Source organism: Nothobranchius furzeri, chromosome 7 (genome assembly GCF_043380555.1).
Source record: "Nothobranchius furzeri strain GRZ-AD chromosome 7, NfurGRZ-RIMD1, whole genome shotgun sequence".
Lineage (NCBI taxonomy): Eukaryota > Metazoa > Chordata > Actinopteri > Cyprinodontiformes > Nothobranchiidae > Nothobranchius > Nothobranchius furzeri.
Window position 1 is genome coordinate 76,191,904 of NC_091747.1, and position 18,954 is coordinate 76,210,857.

Here is an 18,954-nt window from a genome sequence, read left to right on the forward strand (position 1 = left end):
GTTTTTTGAATTTGATTTTTTTTTTCTTTTTCAAATTTTCAAGTACACTTCAGGTGTTGTACTATTTTGGAGACACTGTCCTCAGGCTCCAGCCTTGTTTTATTTTGATTGTATTAAAACAAAGAAAACAATCTGAAGTTGTTTTTAATTTACCGGTCCGGCCCACTTGTGACTAGATTTCCCTCAATGTGGCCCCTGAGCTAAAATGAGTTTGACACCCCTGCTCTAGATGGAACGCGAGTCACAACTTCCGGAGAGTTCCCTTCTCTTCACACCGGCCTACAAAAGATTTGCCTAAAAGTCCGGTGGATCATCGTGTTTTGGTAAATGTTAGATGGGCGTTGGTGGTCCCGATGCCCCTCTAGTTGCTCCATGACCTCACCCACACCCAGACGAGTCCTGCAGTGACATGATGTTCTGGAGATCTTTGAGCCTCCTTCATGTTGGGACAGATTCTGCTGAAGTGAGTCAATAATGATCGCGTTTAGCCATGACTAAAGCTGAACACGGCTTTCCTAAACTCTAAAGGAGCTCATAAGTTCTCAACATTTCACCTCAGATGCAACAGTCATCAGAAACCTGTTACAAAGCAGAAATCAATAACCGGTCCAAATGATTACGTTTTATTTCATGAAAGACAAATTCAAACAGCTACAGCGTCATTTTGAAGTTATCAGCAGGTTTCTCTCTAGATTTCAGGACACGCTGTGATACCCTAAAGCATCGTCACCTTCTGTTGGCTGCGATAAACAACCCGCTGCTGTTTGGACAGTTATTAGGAAGGCAAACCCACAACAGTAGTAAAAATCCCCATTTTGGGGCTATTAGCTATAAAGTGTCCACACACCCAACACTTATAAAGCAGTTTATCAGCTCACACACAGTCCATCTGAGTGAACAACGTAGAAGTTAACAGCTCACCGCGTTGGCTTTGCCCAGAGGAGCGAGTTTAGTCTGGTTTCCTGTTGGGAGTCCGCGGCGCAGCTTGATGACAGACGTGTGAATTATTAAATCCCTTTCATCAACACAACACAGGTGTGTGGGACATCAGGCCCCGGTCTTCTTGGGTTGTACCTCCTTTTCCATCAGTAACAGTAGTTCCACGTATGGCATCATGCTTATAAGACAGAGGGTGTGTGTGTGTGTGTGTGTGTTGCTCCTTTATGTTGTCCCATCTTCCTCAGGGTTGGCTCTGGATGCGTCTGCGCAGCTCCTGGGCTTTATCCCTCAGGGCGGGCCGTGCGTCCGACTGCAGAGTCGACAGGGAGCGCTGCAGCTGCTCCCGGCTCTTCACAGACATACACTCCCACTGCTCGCTCTCTGAACACACACGAGAATCAGCAACACACTCAGATATAAAAATCCATGGACTTAATACATCAGACACATAGAAGCTGGAGGGACCCTGATATGGTAAATGGTAAATGGCTTGTATTTGATATAGCGCCCTCTAGAGTTCTTGAAACCCCCCAAGGCGCTTTACAACACAATCACTCATTCACACATTCACACACTGGTGGGGATGAGCTACGATGTAGCCACAGCTGCTCTGGGACGCAGAGCGCCACCGGTCCCTCCGACCACCACGGCAGGCAACGTGGGTTAAGTGTCTTGCCCAAGGACACAACGACAGCGACAGACTGAGCGGGGCTCGAACCTGCAACCTTCCGATTACGGGGCGAGCACTTAACTCCTGTGCCACCGTCGCCCCTGATGGTTCAGCTCAGTTATGCAGTTTAACAGTGTTTCTAATTCTACATCCTTACGCAACACTAATTTATAACGACTGCATACAGGCACACTTGGAAAAAAATAACTGAAAATTTTCCCTTTTATTTTGAATTATAAAAATAAAAATACATATTATTAATAAATCTGTAGAAGTAAAAAACCTGATCCCATAAATGTAAATTATTGTATTGTCTTGGGTGTATTTTTTGTGAGACAAACTTTTTTTTTTTATCTCTTAGCAAGAAACAAAACAAATCACACAACATGAATGTCATCATGTCAAGGAGACTGCATCACCTACCTCCGATTCTCTTCACAATCAGATCCACAACAGACAAGGCCTCTGTCCGAACAGAGGAGTAACTTTTATTTTCTGCGGAGAAAACAAACAAACTCAAGTGATGAAAATCATAATTTAGTGTATTAGAGTGGAATCGGGCCCTCACCTAAAGGATATGTGAGAGCAGCACAAGTCTCCGTCAGGATCTCTGATAGTGCACTTGAGTCTTCACCAGCCTTCTCCAACAGCAACAAGCTACAGAGAAGAATGTTTGTTTTTACCGGATGAATGACGGAAGAGCTGGGATTAGAGACGACATGTTTGCTTTTGAGCGTCTTACTCCTGAAAGTACGGCTTCATGGCCTGCAGGACAGCAAGCTGCACTTTCCAAGTGCTCAGCCTGAGCTTTCCAGACATCAGACCGCACACCTCTGATTGGAAATGTGCTGCAGACACACACACACACACACACACACACACGCACACACAGATAAGAGCCATTTTTACATTTTCAGCCCAAGAGACGGTAAAAGCCTTTCTCTCAAAGTAAAGCCTGATTCATGCTTCTCCGTCAGCTCCAAAACGGAGAGACACGCACGGACGGAGACGTTTTGCTCTCGTGAACGTTGCAAAGCAATTCCCCAGCAGGACAGCAGAGGGCGTAGCGCTGTTCTGTGGTATCCTGTCGTGTATCTGGTCCAAGATAGTGTGTTTATATTGAGTTTTTTTGTATTTAAGAGACTTTTTAACACAGACAAATTTGTCTCTCATTCTTCTCCACCTCTTCATGCGCTCGCCACCTCTAAACCCACGTTTCCTGTCATTTCCGTCCACAAATAAAACGCCTGCTGTGCATCTTTTCAGTCCTCCAGTCACGGGGGAATTAAACGTTCACATTTTGAGTTTTTTCACGAGGTATTCTTCAAGCTGCTCTGTGTCTGCCGCTAGTTATCCTCGGCTCTCTTTATGTTTTTTAGGGCGCAATGGCGAAGGTGTAGACCAGGGTAGCTGCAGATTTAAGGGAGCCAAATTTAAGACTTTTTAAGACCTTTTTTTAAGGCCACTTTGACCAAATTTAAGCTATTTTAAAAATTAAATTTAAGCGATAATTTCCAGCTATTGCCTGGAACCGGTGCTAACCACGTCGCGAACGTGGGATTAGCCATCCAGCTACCATTAAACTTCCACTTCCCCATGGTGCAAGCTCCCACTAGCTTAACCAGCTAATGTGCTCATCTAAAAAAATAGCCCCCTTTCACAACCAACTGACTGCGTACGGTTCCGCTTACACCAGTATCGTACACAAAAAATGCTGAACACTAACTAGAAATTCACAAAAATTTTATAGAAATAAAAGAATCTTGTTTATTGGGTCTTTGATAATTTAAGATCTTTGGAAACTGGATTTAAGGATTATTTGTCATTTTTAAGGACTTTTAAGGCCTTAAATTAGGAAAAGCTAATTTCAGACTTTTTAAGGACCCGCGGATACCCTGGTAGACGACAGTGGCGTCCTGACCAATCATGAGCTTGCATTCTCCGTCTCGACGGACGGATGTTTAGAAAAGAGCTCGACTCCGTACGTCCTTGCGGGGGCTCTCCGGCAGGCCCGCAAGGACGGATAATGGCGTTGCGTGTCTCCGCGCTGACGCAGGCGCAGAAGCATGAATCAGGCTTAAGTGCAGCATTTCAGAAGTACTAAAGTACTTCAGATGTTTTCAAACAGAAAAGCTAAAAGTATGTTTTAGGTGTTGGTTTTTAAAGAGGCTAGGAGAGGATTTACCTTGAGTCTGAGGGTTTCTGGGCCAGGTCTTTCCAAGAGTCTCTAAAGCACAAAGCAGAGCTTCAGTCTGCAGCTCTTTGTCCTTCGCATCTTTATCATCAGAATCGTCATCGTGGTCTTCATCCAGTGACCTGGAGGACGCGCCGCCACTCTCCGGACAGCTCTGTTGTCAAGGGAAGAAAGCCTGTTCCTAGTTTTGTCTCCAACAACAACAAGAAGAAGTTTGCTGTGAGTGACGCCTGGACCTTTCTGATCAGAGGGAAGAGGATCTCCGTCATGTCGCTGAAGTGGTCCTCCTGGCTGCTTCGGAGCACGTCTCCAGCACAGCGCAGAGCGGCCATTTTGTACACCAGATTCTCCTTCCGACATTCTTTCAACACCGCCTCCACCACCTCGGAGATGGTGGGTTGACCACTGCAGGGCTTCTGCAGCTCCGTGCTGCAGGTCAGAGGAATAACAGAAAGCAGGTTGAATGAAGGTTAACTCAGTGTTCGCAGGGTAAAGGTTCTCCTAGATGCCTAACCTGCATTTGGACACAACTAGTGCGATGGCTTTCAGCAGCTCTTCCTGGTGACAGAAACGGACATGAATGTAGGATTTGGGTTTCATTTCTCTGAGGGCTTCAGCAGCTGGAGAAGGCGTTACCTTTCCGGCCCACGTTCGCCCAGATAGTCCATGAATTAAAGCCGTCAGCACTAAGCCCAGGTGTGGTGCTACAAGAGAGCCTGTCTGCTCCTTAGCAACTGTTGCCATGGCAGCAGCACCCTGAGCCTTCATCTTCCAAGACTGAGACTGGAGCGCTTTTTGTGTGATGGCGATCAGCTCCGTCATGTAGAGTCTGATGCCTCCGAAGCTTCCTGAGATGGAGGGTTACGAGATATTTAAAGATCTCAGCTTCGTTTCTTGGAAACTACAATGACTGTCGTAACACTGACACTCTAATTATCCACGTTGCCCACCTGGAACATTCTCCTGCCACACCTCCGCCCACAGCGTGGCGTCGTGACTCTCTCCTTTCTCCTCGTCGGGACCCGGTCCCTGATGCATGCCGAGGAAGGCCAGCGGCAGAGCCACGCCTGCGTGAGCCTTCAGCACGTCGGGACTATAGTGGCTGATGGCGTGCACGGTCAGCGCGCACGATGACTTGTAAACAAGTTCTGGAAGCCAAACAGAAACAGCCTCCAGTTACAGCAGCAACAGGAATTTAATGAGAAAGCTGAGAGTAAAAGAAAAGATAAAGTCTGCGATAAGTTAGCCGATTCTTATCACACAGAAGTGCTTTCACCACTTTGTACAGGAGACCATGTTAAAATGGTTTCCTGGCAATGCTTTGTAACGGTATGAAATGACAGTTTCCCCCTCTCCTCTGACACAGAACTAGTCTGCATGAGATATGGCCTCAAGGTCTCATGCATTTGTTATAAACTGCTTCTTTCCAGCTCAAGAGAAGAATGAAGAAAGGACTCTCTCCTTTTAATAAATCAAGGAACTCTATTTTAATAAGCTAATCAAACAAAGTGTTAGTCAATAAATAAGATGTGATCAATCTGTGAAATCAAAATATTAATTACTTTATTATAATCCTATAGAATATAAAAAGTAATATGACTTTAATTGTTCCACTAGGACTGATCTCACGTAGCGTTAAGAGACGACACATTGCTTTTACTGATCCAATCAGACTCTGCCAGATCTGATGGAGGCGTGGTTTTGGTGGTGCTTGGTAAATCTGTCAACTTTTCATTCGACCATAAACCAAAACATCTGCAGTATAAAACTATGCCCACGTCATTTCTAACGCCAATTCAAAGCGTTCTAGAGAAGTGTCGGAGTGGCCAATCCGTAACTTTCCTCTTCAGCCTAAAGAACCAACGACAAGCTGGATAAAATATGTTGCTGTTCCACCTGCTGCAACGGTTCCTTTCAGAATAAAAGCTGAACCATCACGACCCAGGTTTGGGTCTCGCTAGATGCCAACAAAATCGTCGTGACCCGGGAGTATCTCAAAGACTGGTCTGGTCGGCAACCGCTGCTTTTCCTACAGGCTCCGGCTCCATAAAGATCAAGCTGGACCTTTACACCTCCTGATCTAGACGGGGACTTCCGCTCAGCGTATGTAGACCGACAAATGGCGTCGAATGTGTTTATGAATCTCCTAATCAAAGCTCAACGCAAAGACATCACCTTCAGTTCCAATCAGAACTAATCGCTTCTTCGGATTTGCTGGTTCTGAGCAACATTCCACACTACACCATTCTCCGTCTCATCCACCTTAGTTACACCATACATTTAGTGTTTAAAGTTAGTCTAGTTTAATTTGTTTAGTAATAAATTTTTAAACTTTTAAACTCGACTCTCTCTCTTCTGTTGTCTCTGAGTGAATACGAAGCTGTTACCCCTGCATTAAAAAGTTCCAATCTTCTGGTTAAAATAACCCAACAGATCCATAAGGTTGATTTCATATTTACTATGAAATCCTACGTCTTATGGCTTATTAAATAACATGGCATTTAAATCATTACAGCTTCATAAAGTCACACCACATATTCGGTCTCTCTGGAGGCTTAAAAACCTCCACTGCTCTCATTGCCACTTCCTTGTTTTAACACAACAGGTGGAAACACCACCCAGTCCATTACAAGTACAGTGATCCCTCGCTACTTCGCGGTTCGTTTATCGCGGATTTTTTCTTTGGAGACTTATTCAAGGGAAATTCGCCGATTCCCGGTATTTTTCTATGCGAAATATCAAGAAATTCCTGTTTTTTTCATCTATTTCATCATAAAATGCACTTTTTGTAATAAAAATATAAAAAAACAAGTAAAAATACAGTACTATGTAAAGGGAGGGTTTTAAAAGTCTGAATATTGAATACGTACCTGTTAAATAAATACCGTAAATATGGTGTCCCTACTTTGCGGATTTTCACCTATCGCGGCCAGGTCTGGAACGCATCTACCACGATAAACGAGGGATCACTGTAGTCAAGTTTCACACCGACTCACCTTCCTTCTCCAAGTACCAGGAGCTGAGCTTCAGCAGTAGCTTCTCTACGCTGCTGTCCTTTGCCGTCTGATACAGAAACCAAATGTCAACAATGAGGAAGTCTTGAACCAAACATCAACTCAGACGGACAGAAACCGCTCTTACCCTGACCAGGTGTCCCAAAGCAAAGGCAAAAGCTTTCTGTACCACAGTGCTTCTGTCATGGATTCCATTCATCAGGGCACTCATCAGTTTACCTTCAAAACACCAAAAAATCCCACTCACTCTGCTGATTCCCAACAATTAACCAAGTCTGAGGACCAGAAAGGAGACAGGTGTAATGTACCTGAGTAAGGGGTGATGTCCTGAGGACACTGGACCGCGAGGGACACGATCACACTCGCACAACCTCCCTAAGAAGGAATGTCAGACAACCTTAATGCTGCATCTTCGGCAACAGCAGGGCAGAGGAAATCATATAGCCGGATTAAAAAGAAAGACTGAAAGGAGGATTTATAAATGAATCAGTGAAAGTGTGTCACCTTTGTGCCGAGGCCTACTCCGCTCTTAAGCAGCTCACAGAGCCTGGGGACCAGCTCCCCCAGCACAGAAACATCTAGATGCTGCAGACACTACACACACCAGATCAGGTGGAAAGGTGCAACACACCTGAGTAAGACGTTATGTCCCGCCGCCTCCTTATGAGGACAGCTCACAAAAATATAAAACACTTGTATTTAATTCTATCAAACTGGCAAACTGAACTTGAACCTGAAACTGTTTAAACTTGATGATCAATAAGAGATGCAATGTTTCTCTTTTACCATATTAACGGTCTCCATCATCGGCGAGGACTTGGCGGCGCTCAGCCTCGCAGCATCCATGGCACTCTGCAGATTTAGAAAGAACAAACAGGACTTAGAATGAGAACGAGTCTCGTTTGAGACGAACCAAAGAACCAGATGTTTACCTTTTCCTGCTCGGTGGCTCTGAGACTGAGGTAGTTGAGGACCTGAGGCTCCAGCGTGGTGAGAGCCTCCAGAAGGGCCGGGATGAGCCGGGAAGCATGGGGTTTTAGTCTGGAACCTGCAGTTTTACTGATCTTCACAAGAGTCTGAATGCTGGGGGAAGGGTGGTCAAAAACAATCACAAAACCAAAAGCTGCCAACAAGCCCCGCAGCTATCGATGTGAAGTCCGCCGTGTGTTTAACTCGGAGACCTTACCTGAGAGAGCGAACCTCTGAGACGTTACTGACGATGCCTTTCTCCAGCAGCGTCGGTAACATCACAGCCACCGTTTTCTGGGCTGCAGATCCCGTAGACTCACACATACGGACGCACACCTGCACAGGAGCAGAAGACGGTAAAGGGAGAGTACGTGGACGAGGACACGAGACGCGGTCCTTTACAGACTGGGACAGAGACACGCACCTTACTGAGTGTTTTTAGTGTCAAGTCTGCCGCCTTTCTCACCGATTCCTAAAGAACAAAGGCAACTGCGATCAAGTGGATTCGAACATGTTGCACGTTAACGTCCACGTTTACAAGTGACAGCAACTTTTCGTCTGCTCACCTTGATGTCATCAAGGACTCTAAAGAGAGTTTCCCACATCTCAGCCAGGTGATCGATGAGGTCATCAGCCTGACGACCACGAATCAGATCATTGAGGGCCAAGCAGCTGCCAGAAGAAATAAATCTTTTTGAGATATTTTAAAATTCTTTACATCAACTTACACCTCTAGCCCAAAGTTGTTATTAGGGATGCACCGATTGGTTTTTTGCTGCCGATCACCGATACTGATCACGTGGATTGGCCAGAAATTTTCTACAACATTATAATGAGCGCTACAAACTACATAATCTGGGAATAAAGGAAGTGTAACCTAATCTAAAATGGTCTGTATTAGGGTTGTCACGGTGTGAACATTTAACCTCACGGTTATTGTGACCAAAATTACCACGGTTTTCGGTATGATCGCGGTATTTTTTTCAAACGTGCTACATTTTCACACAATTAAAATGTCATCAGGCAGTAATCATTGTTAAATTCATAATTATTCTCGGAGAGAGACCAACTCTTATCTGGCCCTGGGAGCCCCGTAATGCATAGCGTCATTTCAACATGGCGGTGTCCGCGACACGGTTTATATGCAGGTAGCGGCGCTGCGGCTGCTTTATATAGCGACTCGTTGCATTCTCCCTCAACCCAAATCCTCGGATCACACATTTTAGGTAAAACGCTAACGTTAGCTTGCCTTGCGTTGACTGCAGAGTTGTGGGTGATGGTCACGCAGATGTGTCATGAGATTTGAAGCGTTGCTGCCTTTCTCAGACACTTTTTCTGCACGTGCTGCAAACAGGATAGTCGTCTTCTATCAGCTGTCCCTCGTCATTCTTCTGATATCCAAAAGATGCCCGTACTTCCCACTTTGTCTTCTCTGAGGGATAATAAATGTCCTCCTGAGCGCTGCCGTCTCCTCCTTTGGCCATTATTTCAGCTTTAGCTTCAAGAAAGTTTTGGCTGTAAACAGCAAAGTGCGCATGTGCCGCCGGCAACTTCAGCAGATGATACGGTGGCTGGTAAGGGTCACCGCGCCTACACCGCAGCCACGCTAATCCAACGAGATAATAGTTTTTTTTAAAACAAGACGGTTATTATTATTGTCAACTTTTTTTTTTACCGGGGTTTACCGCTACACCGGTTACCATGACAACCCTACCTGATCGGTCTGCTTTGATCTATTTTGAAAACTCCCATCAAAACCGATAGGGGCGCTATCGGGATCAAATGCCGATCCATCGGTGCATCCCTAGTTGTTATCTGAACAAGCAGAACAATGAGAAGTACAAATCCTCAGCTTCTGACGGAGGAGTTTAGAAAATTGTGGAATTGAGTTGAAAATAATCTAAATGTAAAAGCGAGGCATTGTGTGTATTTTTCCTGTACCTGGACTCACGAACTCTCCAAGTGTTATTGGTTAAGTTAGAAATGACATCCTGCAGGATCTCCTTTAAATATTTATCCACCTGGACAAACACAAACATGCAAACTGTCCTCATCACAGGAGTCTGCGTGGATCAGTTCTGTAGGCGTTGCAACCCTTACCAGAGTCTTATCAGTGACCAAGGCATCCCAGATGCTGGTCATGGCCTGGCGGATGCTCAGGTTGGGGTCAAACTGGTAGCGGTACAGACGAGGGACTAACTGGGGCAGGAATGGGGCCAGCTGCTCCCCGGCTTTAGCTGCAATCATGTGGAAACCAAAAGCAGCTCCCTGAGTTGAGGAGAGAAGGTCAGGTCGGAGAACAGTTGCAAAAGCTGCGTAAAGACATGAACGTGTCGGGTACCTTGCGTGAGGTCCACATGGCGTGGTGATTGGCCAGATTCATGAATTTGTACACCAGATCTGGTTGATTCAGGTCGCTGGCCAGAGAACAGAGCTCCTTGTAGGTGGAGAGGCTGTGCCTGTCAGAAAATCAGAACATGCTTACATATGATAAACAAAAGGATGTGTTACCTCTGGGGATGGGTACCGATACTTTTTAAGGTACCGACCGAATTCCATAGTACCGAACGAGCACCGATTCACTTCATTTGAAACGGTGCCTCGTTTCGGTACCCGTCCTTCATAACGAGAACTTGCCTAGACAGCTGCGCATGCGCAAGAGCGTTATGTCGTCGCTCGCTGCGAGCGAGTTGTAAACAGAGCAGCGTGGTAGAAAGAACGCACGCTAAAGCTTGGGTCCACTTCACTAAATGTGATGGGTAACTGGGTGATGATGAAACCAGCGACAACGATCTAAGTGAGACATCCTCATCTTAATCTGCTCCGGTAGGTAAATATAATTAGCTTGATTTGTTAGCTCCCGTTTCACTAATGGTGCGTTTGCTTTCTCCTCGGAACTCCGAATTTCCGACTAGAAGAACATGAACGCGCTCTAAAGTTTGGCTTCACTTTACTAAATGTGACGGGTGATTGGGTGAAGATGAAACCAGTGACAACGATCTAAGTGGGAGGCATCATCGTTTTAATCTGCTCCAGCAGCTAAATAAACTGTTTAAGATAACGTTAGCTTGATATGTTAGCTTCCATTGCCACCATTGTTATCAGCTAATGGTGCGTTCGCTTTCTCCTCGGAAATTCTAACTTCCCAGTAGGAAAAATCAAATGAAAAAAGACGGCAAAAGGAATGAAGATACACAGTAAATTTAGTTCACAGTAAAGATGTTTGCTTCAGTTTAATTATCAACTTATAAAACTACAAGAACGATGTTAAAATACAAACAGTTGAATGTTATTTATCGTGATATTTATCAAATATTGTTGTATATTGAGAAAAATATATATTTAATTATAAAAGAGAATTAAAATAATAAACACTCAAAAGTATCGAAAATTGGTACCGTTAAGTACCGGTATCGATTCCTAGGTACCGAATCGATTCAAATGTCAAAGGTACCCATCCCTAGTTACCTCATAATTTGTATTGAAAACCAATATATCTGCTATAAACATACAAGACTCACCCATCAGGCGTTTTTCCTAATCCCTCCCCCTGGAACACCTCTGTATCCTCTGAGACTGCATGTCGAACCCTGTTAGCACAGATGAACAGAAGCTAAATGGGTCTGTGTGTAGAAACCTAACTCCCCATGACGGCTTTTTAGTAAATCCAGCTTTCACCAGCTTAGCCGGCCACCACCACCTCACCTTTTACCAGTCATAAGTGTTTCCACTAAGGTGGACACCAGCTCCTGCTGATCAGCCTCTCCCCCCATCTCGTAGACAAGGCCGAGGCCCTTCGACGCCACATCCTGACTTAACTCTGAAAGCACGAAACAAAGATGGAGGAGGAAGTAAAACACAGATAAATAAGGCGCTGTGGTGTGTTTTGTAGTGCTACTAACACGTGTCTCACCATCAGGGTCTGAGAGAACAGAGATGAATGCCACCTGAATCTCCTTCAGATGGGACTGCAGGAGAAAAAAAATACAAAAAATAAAAATGAAATAAATGCATTTAAAAAAATTTGAACACAAATAGATCTTTTTGGTGTTATTCTTCAGAGCTGTAGGACTGGACGTGTGCTCACTGTAATTTCTTTGTGCTGGCTGAGTTTCTTGACGAGAGAGAGCAGCCAGATGCAGGCAGCCTGCCTCACGTGAGGGTTCTGGCTCGGTATGTACCTGCACAGGATCGAGTTCAGGACCCAAGGAACCACGTCATTGCTTTTAACATCTGAAGGAGGAAGAGAGAAGCCAAAGAAAGGACAGAAATCAGAGTGTAGTTCTTGGCGACAGCCTGGTTTAACGCTAACTAAGGTGTGAGAGATCAGACAATGAGCATTTAGATAAAGTTGCATGAACTTGTTAAATAATCTGATTAACTAGAGGCCATAACTCAGATTAATTTGACAGAAGCATGTGTAATGTACCAAAAGGGTCAATTTTCACCTATATATTGACCAACATAATGACCTTCCATCTACAGCATAGATCCACTTTCTGTTTGGCCTTCTGAATCCAGAAGGTTCTGTTCAGTGCGTGTTTACATACAGAAGACAGAAAATCCAGACAGGGTTCCTGCACCCTCTGTGAACGGCAGACGTCAACACTCTTCACTCTGAATAAGTGAAGAGTCCACGATTTTATAGTTATAAGTTAAATAATCATATGTGATGAATGAACAAGATGTTTAAATGAAATGTTTGAATAATCTGTGCTTAAATCAATGAATTTGAAATGAATATTGTTCTTACAATAGCTGCGTTTTCATGTGCCTAATTTCCTCAATCCGATTGAAATCTTGGTTGATCGGAATTTCCGAATCTCTGTTCACATGGACACGAACTGAAATGATCCGATCATGCCGTGCGTACATATGCACCAAGCATTTAATCCGATTAAATAGGTTGAGCATGCGCAGAGTTGCCTTTCACGAAAGAAAAATTGTAAACAAACGCCATGAAACGAAAAGAAAAATGTAAAAACAGAAATAACTATTCTTCCTGCTTTCCTGATCTATTCATTCAATTTAATATTTTTATTTAGCTCATAGAAGTTACGTTTTCTTCAGTGAATAACTGCAGATATTTGCTTTGCTGCATTTTATTGTTGATTAAAATAAGGGAGGGTTATGTCTGCCTCTTGATCAGCTGGTCCGCGGGTCTGAATTGACAGCTGTTGCGCTGCGCTGCGGCACAGAGCGGGGGTGGGGGTGGGGGGGGTGGGGGGTTAGCCTCATGTTTTATTACTGAGCTCTGTTGTGGCTTATTATTAATAACATGTGACGATCAGCTGAAACTGTTGAGAAAAATCTGTTCAAACAAAATAACAGAAGATGTTCAGAAAGTTTAGAAGCCTGTGTTCATCATTAACGAACAGCATCTCAGGTCATCTGCGTTTACGTGCTTTTAACGAACACGGACTTTACTGTCGTCCAGAGTATTTAACCGAGGACGTTTTCCTACCCAACATCAGCCTCCAATCAGGTCTGTAAAACCCAGATTATCCTGTCTTCTTTACAAGAGCGTCTCCATCACCTGCTGCAGAAGCTGCTGTGTTCAAAGCTGACAGAAACGGGGATCCGTGCGCTGCAACCCCCGCGATAAACCTGCGTATTTCCAGTAAAGATTTGAACATCTTTGTCGAATGATTTGTGCAATAATCAGATTTTTATTTTACTTCCACAAAATGCAAGTTCTGAATTAAATATTACTGAAACGGGACGGCTTGTTGTCGGATTTAAAAGCCGCCGCTCGTTAATTACACCGTCATTTTTGAAGTCAGGCAGTCCAAATGACAGCGGAGAGGCCCGCTGGGCTGTTACACACATGCGCAGTGGGCATTATTTTACCCCAACAATCCGAATGGCTGTGCACATGCATGTCAATCGGAATGAAGAACGGAATAAACCGCCTCTCTCAATCGGATTGAAATTTCAATCCGATCGGGCCGAATCGGATCAGAATATTCTGATTGACATGTTTACATGCAGAATTTTCAATCTGAATGGGCATTCAATCCGATTAAATATGCGCATGTAAACGTGGCTAATGATCCATTTATATCACAAATCACTGTGTGTTTGATTTAACCCCCAGAGACCCACGATTGTAGTATTACAACATCAGATTTAAGTCTACAAAAATAAACCTTCCCCATTTTTTTTTCTTTTTAAAACCACGTTTACATTGCTAATAGGTCCTATTGTTCAGTTCTGCAACACTATTGGCTGTTAAAATGTGTAATCTGGCCTCCTAGAACAACATGTGAAAGGTTAAAAAAGATTTTGCTGTTGTTTTCTAAATTTTGGTTTCTGGGGTTTAACAAGTTCATCATTGTTTACACTCATACACATTACAACAAGTTATATATTAAGGTTAAAAACATCTTTGTATCTGAAGGAAGGCGTGACTTTCTGAGGGATGTTGGTAAATACTCAGAAACGTGTCAGATTCTGATTTGCCAAACTTGGCCAGAAATCATAACAAAGTAGTTTAATAAAACAAGATTTACTTCCCAATTAATTCAGTTTCCAGCTGAACGAAGAACAACGAAGAATTTGTTTCAAATCCATACCCCCTCATCATGGTAACTACACGTATGAGTTCATATGTTGCCGCATTTAAGTTGAAGGCCATCGATCTGGCAGTAAAGGACGGAAACAGTGTAAGCTTGGCATGAATGAATCCATGGTTCGGCGCTGGAGACGGCAGCGGGAAGAACTCATTCAAGCCAGCTTCACCCGGGGATGATGACAGCAACACGGACAGCGACACTGACATCGCCGCAGAAAAGGTATGTGACGAAGCTCTTCTGAGGCTGTTCAACTCCGACACTGAAGAAGAGGACTTTAATGGCTTTAGTGTGCAAGAGGAAGATGAGAGCGAATGACTTTTTCTGGTAGGCAAGTGTGTTTTATTTACTAACCAGGCATGTTTTGTGTGCAGGTTTTATTTTCTAATCATCCAGGGCTTATTAATGCTGTGTCAGCGCTGTTCTTTTCTTCTAAACATGCAAATGACCGGTAATAACGTGTCAGTTCTGTATTTATGTTATAACCATCCAGAAATATGAATGCTACCAATGCTGTTTTCGTTTCTAAACTTGCAGGCACGTTCACCCGTGTTTAAAATTAGTTTTGTTGAATTAAAACAACAAAAAACCTCCGTGTAGCGTCTTTCTGTCTGATTATGTTATGGCCGTACATGCGCTGTACGCTGGAGACCTGCATGTGGCTGCTGCGCCGCAGCTTGTATTCGAGTGCGGCGTGTGTGTGTAGAAAACCTTTTTTTTTGTTGTTGGTGCGGCTTAAATAGAGGTGCGCTCTATAGTCCATAAATTACGGTAATCTCTGAGTATTGTGGTTTCGACGTCCAGTGACCTCACTACTCTGACCGCAAACCTCCCGACTGCCAGAAGCAACCCATACAAGCCTGCATACTGGTGTCTGATGAGGGTTTTTTTTATCAACAACTAACTCTCTAGTTTAAAACAAACAACATATTCGTTTACACCCAGATATAAGAATTTCTCTCAGACACAAAGAACAGTTGCTACAACATCTAGCTTCCATCACAACACCTCACATCCACTATCTTGTCATGTATCATTATTTTAGGAAAAATAATTAAATTCATTTTATAAACTATATACCGACTCTGTCTGAATTAATACGAAGTGTGTTTATGGTCCCTGAATAAGCAAAGAACCCTAGAATCTTCTGATTAAACATTCAAAGATCAATCAGATTGATATTTCATATTTGTATGGAATATCACATCTTATTGGTCATAATTAATATGTATTAGTTGCTACTAGGGATGGGTACCGAATTCGGTACCTTTTAAGGTACCGACCGAATTCCATAGTACCGACCGAGCACCGATTCACGTCATTTCAAACGGTGCCTCGTTTCGGTACCCGTCCTTCATAACGAGAACTTGCCAAGACAGCTGCGCATGCGCAAGAGCGTTATGTCGTCGCTCGCTGCGAACCAGTTGTAAACAGAGCAGGCACGCTAAAGCTTGGGTCCACTTCACTAAACGTGATGGGTAACTGGGCGATGATGAAACCAGCGACAACGATCTAAGTGAGACATCCTCATCTTAATCAGCTCCGGTAGGTAAAAAAATGTTTAAGATAACGTTAGCTTGATTTGTTAGCTTCCGTTTCGCTAATGGTGCGTTCGTTTTCTCCTCGGAACTCTGAATGTCTGACTAGAAGAACATGAACGCGCTCTAAAGTTTGGCTTCACTTTACTAAATGTGACGGGTGAAGACGAAACCAGTGACAATGATCTAAGTGTGAGGCATCATTGTTTAAATCTGCTCCAGCAGTTAACTAAACTGTTTAAGATAACGTTAGCTTGATATGTTAGCTTCCATTGCCACCATTGTTATCAGCTAATGGTGCGTTCGCTTTCTCCTCGGAAATTCTAACTTCCCAGTAGGAAAAATCAAATGAAAAAAGACGGCAAAAGGAATGAAGATACACAGTAAATTTAGTTCACAGTAAAGATGTTTGCTTCAGTTTAATTATCAGCTTATAAAACTACAAGGACGATGTTAAAATACAAACAGTTGTATGTTATTTATCCTGATATTTATCAAATATTGTTATATATTGAGAAAAATATATAATTAACTATAAAAGAGAATTAAAATAATAAACACTCAAAAGTATCAAAAATTGGTACCGTTAAGTACCGGTATTGATTCGTAGGTACCGGGAATTAGTACCGAATCGATTCAAATGTCAAAGGTACCCATCCCTAGTTGCTACACACAAAGGAAACCGACAGAAACCCTGTTAGGATCACAACTACTGACTGTGTGGTGGGCTGTACTGGTCCTCTGTGCACGTCCACGGGTCTCTGGCAGCTCCAGAACCGGTTCCTATAGCAGCACTAGTGACGGCCTCTCCAACTGTGAACTGCAGCTCCACCTGCTTCGCCTGCAGGGAAAAGTTCCAAGTTCAGACCCAGAAAATAAAACTGGTAAAAAACTGTGTGATGTGTTGTTTGAGGCCAATCTGTGATCATAATTCACTACAATCATCCTACAGATAAAGCAGCTAATGCACAGCGTAGCTTTGTTGAGTGTTCTGTGTTGATGTGAACACTAGAGCAAGGAGTCAAAAGGAAAATCTATTTATTCTTGTGGTACAAGTATGGAAAAATGGATGTTTGACAGTCCAAGTCAGGATTTCTATGGAGCTTATGCTCGTTGTGTTTATCTGGACTAAATCCTACGAGACGTCTGTTGTGCTTCGGCACACCTCCACTGAGTCCATGAGTCCCTGCAGAAGCTTTTTCTGATGTGGGAAGTCCGCATCTCCCACCGGTAGATAACCCAACGTCATAATGGAGCGCTCCTTCATCTAGAAAAGGATAAATACATTTTTTTTTAAATGTACCATTTTGTAGTGCATTTCTGTGTAAAGGTTAAAAACAGTTAGTATCCTACCCACTGTTAGCAACCTTACTGAACAGCATCCGTTGAAAGAAATAGCTCCTACAGGATTGATGCGCTAACAGCAAGAGAAACTAGAACCAAAGTGTTACAACAGCTCTGATCTGCAAAGGTTCATAGCGGATCCTGTAACTTTCTTCTGCAAACTTCAACACTGCCAAGGATTTCCCTTTAAACAGTTATTGACGAGGAACTCCTCCGTGATTTACAAGCATAAACATCACAAGCAGCACTCAAACGTAGCATTTCTGGTGCTCCAAAGGTCCAATCGACAAGACATTTTGAAAATTCTGTTGGGCGATGACAACTGTGGAGAAGTTTATAAAGAAATGTTTGCATTTATGAAATTTTAGCTTTTTTTAAGGCACAACCATAATTTTTGTCCTGAAGAAGAAGAAGAAGAAGAAAATATCATTTCTATAGCGCCTCTCAAGATAAAAATCATGAGGCGCTTCACAAAAACAAAAAATATCAAAATTGTAAAAATACAAAAAAGCATATCGAAAATGTTTAAAAATATATTTAAAATGAGCAAGAATAAGCAATTGCGATTTAAAAGAAAAAATGTTAAGAAAGAGAGAGAGAATAGGAAAGAGGGAAATCAGTGGATCCTGAGGAAGGTGGAATAGGTGGGGAGAGCAGAATAAAGAGAGAGTGGTGAAGAAGGTCATACAAGGTCATGACTGCAGTTGGACTCATTAGTACATATGATGTAAAAGCTGTTTCTCCAAACAAAGGCTGTTCATGTAGCCACTACCAGTGAGTGAGCAAGTGGCCTTCCCATGCATCCATAAATTAAGATTACAGCATAAATTTAAGAGTGCACTTGAAACCTTCCAGGTTACCTTCGTGCTCTCCTTGCCCGAGGTGATGCGAGCCAGCAGGTTTTCTACGATGGAGAGTTTAGTGAAGCCGTCTCCTTCTGCAGGAATCAGCAGAGTCCCGTTCCGCCCGATTTCTCCCAGCGCTGTGCAGGCTGCTGTGGCCAACAGAGCAGTGCTGCTGTCCAGGAAGGAACCTGCACACCCACAATCGCCACCAGAAGACGCTCTTTATTTATTTATTTATTTATTATATATATATATATATATATATATATATATATATATATATATATATATATATATATATATATATATATCACAAAAGGACTAGGTAAAACTGCTTCAATGTACCAGAGAATGCTCTCAAATCAATAAATATGGTCTAACAGAAAACAACTAATTAGCATAAAATATTTACATACCGATTGTTTTAGTAGCCATAGCAACAAGCTCATCATCACCCTGCGAAGTGATGCTCTTCTGTCCTTTGTCTTGTGTTGAGTCACAAGTGGCAGCTTTCTTTCTGCTCATGTTCCTCCCCACCATGTAGCCCAGAGCCAAGATGGCGCCGTGCTGGGTCTCGGGACTCTGAAATCGGACCAAAAATAAATATCTCAGCCTTTCTACACCAATAGCCTATTGAAATCACAAAGCAAAAGACAAAGTTGTTTACGTGGTTGTCTTTGGTGATTTTGACCAGATTCTGCACGGCGACCTGCAGCTCGTTGCCCGTCATGGTGGAAATCACCAACGCGTACAGCTGAGCAGCGAGTTCCCTCATGTCCTCTTTATTTGTGTTCATCAGACCCTTGAAAAACACACATGTCATTACAGACGCCTGCAGAAATGTGACCCAGCACAGGAATAAAGTTCTC

General features: G+C 43.3%; 1 protein-coding gene across 1 annotated transcript in view; it reads right to left on the bottom strand.

The window, feature by feature from the left end:
- Positions 1–607: 607 nt before the first annotated feature.
- ecpas (Ecm29 proteasome adaptor and scaffold) overlaps positions 608–18,954 on the bottom strand; it is a 29,914-nt gene continuing 11,567 nt past the window's right edge. Inside the window, exons 20-49 of the mRNA XM_015954223.3 lie at positions 18,753–18,887; positions 18,502–18,667; positions 18,101–18,273; positions 17,062–17,163; positions 16,614–16,737; positions 11,874–12,019; positions 11,700–11,754; positions 11,492–11,606; positions 11,308–11,376; positions 10,128–10,245; positions 9,887–10,054; positions 9,728–9,807; positions 8,353–8,458; positions 8,211–8,258; positions 8,004–8,122; positions 7,750–7,900; positions 7,604–7,669; positions 7,322–7,411; positions 7,126–7,192; positions 6,945–7,036; positions 6,800–6,866; positions 4,754–4,951; positions 4,440–4,651; positions 4,318–4,361; positions 4,040–4,232; positions 3,795–3,957; positions 2,352–2,457; positions 2,178–2,266; positions 2,033–2,104; positions 608–1,320 (exon numbers count right to left, since the gene is read on the bottom strand). Coding sequence (XP_015809709.3) covers positions 1,181–1,320; positions 2,033–2,104; positions 2,178–2,266; positions 2,352–2,457; positions 3,795–3,957; positions 4,040–4,232; positions 4,318–4,361; positions 4,440–4,651; positions 4,754–4,951; positions 6,800–6,866; positions 6,945–7,036; positions 7,126–7,192; positions 7,322–7,411; positions 7,604–7,669; positions 7,750–7,900; positions 8,004–8,122; positions 8,211–8,258; positions 8,353–8,458; positions 9,728–9,807; positions 9,887–10,054; positions 10,128–10,245; positions 11,308–11,376; positions 11,492–11,606; positions 11,700–11,754; positions 11,874–12,019; positions 16,614–16,737; positions 17,062–17,163; positions 18,101–18,273; positions 18,502–18,667; positions 18,753–18,887 — 3,474 coding nt within the window. The 3' untranslated portion in view covers positions 608–1,180. The remainder of the gene's footprint in view (positions 1,321–2,032; positions 2,105–2,177; positions 2,267–2,351; positions 2,458–3,794; positions 3,958–4,039; positions 4,233–4,317; positions 4,362–4,439; positions 4,652–4,753; positions 4,952–6,799; positions 6,867–6,944; positions 7,037–7,125; positions 7,193–7,321; positions 7,412–7,603; positions 7,670–7,749; positions 7,901–8,003; positions 8,123–8,210; positions 8,259–8,352; positions 8,459–9,727; positions 9,808–9,886; positions 10,055–10,127; positions 10,246–11,307; positions 11,377–11,491; positions 11,607–11,699; positions 11,755–11,873; positions 12,020–16,613; positions 16,738–17,061; positions 17,164–18,100; positions 18,274–18,501; positions 18,668–18,752; positions 18,888–18,954) is intronic.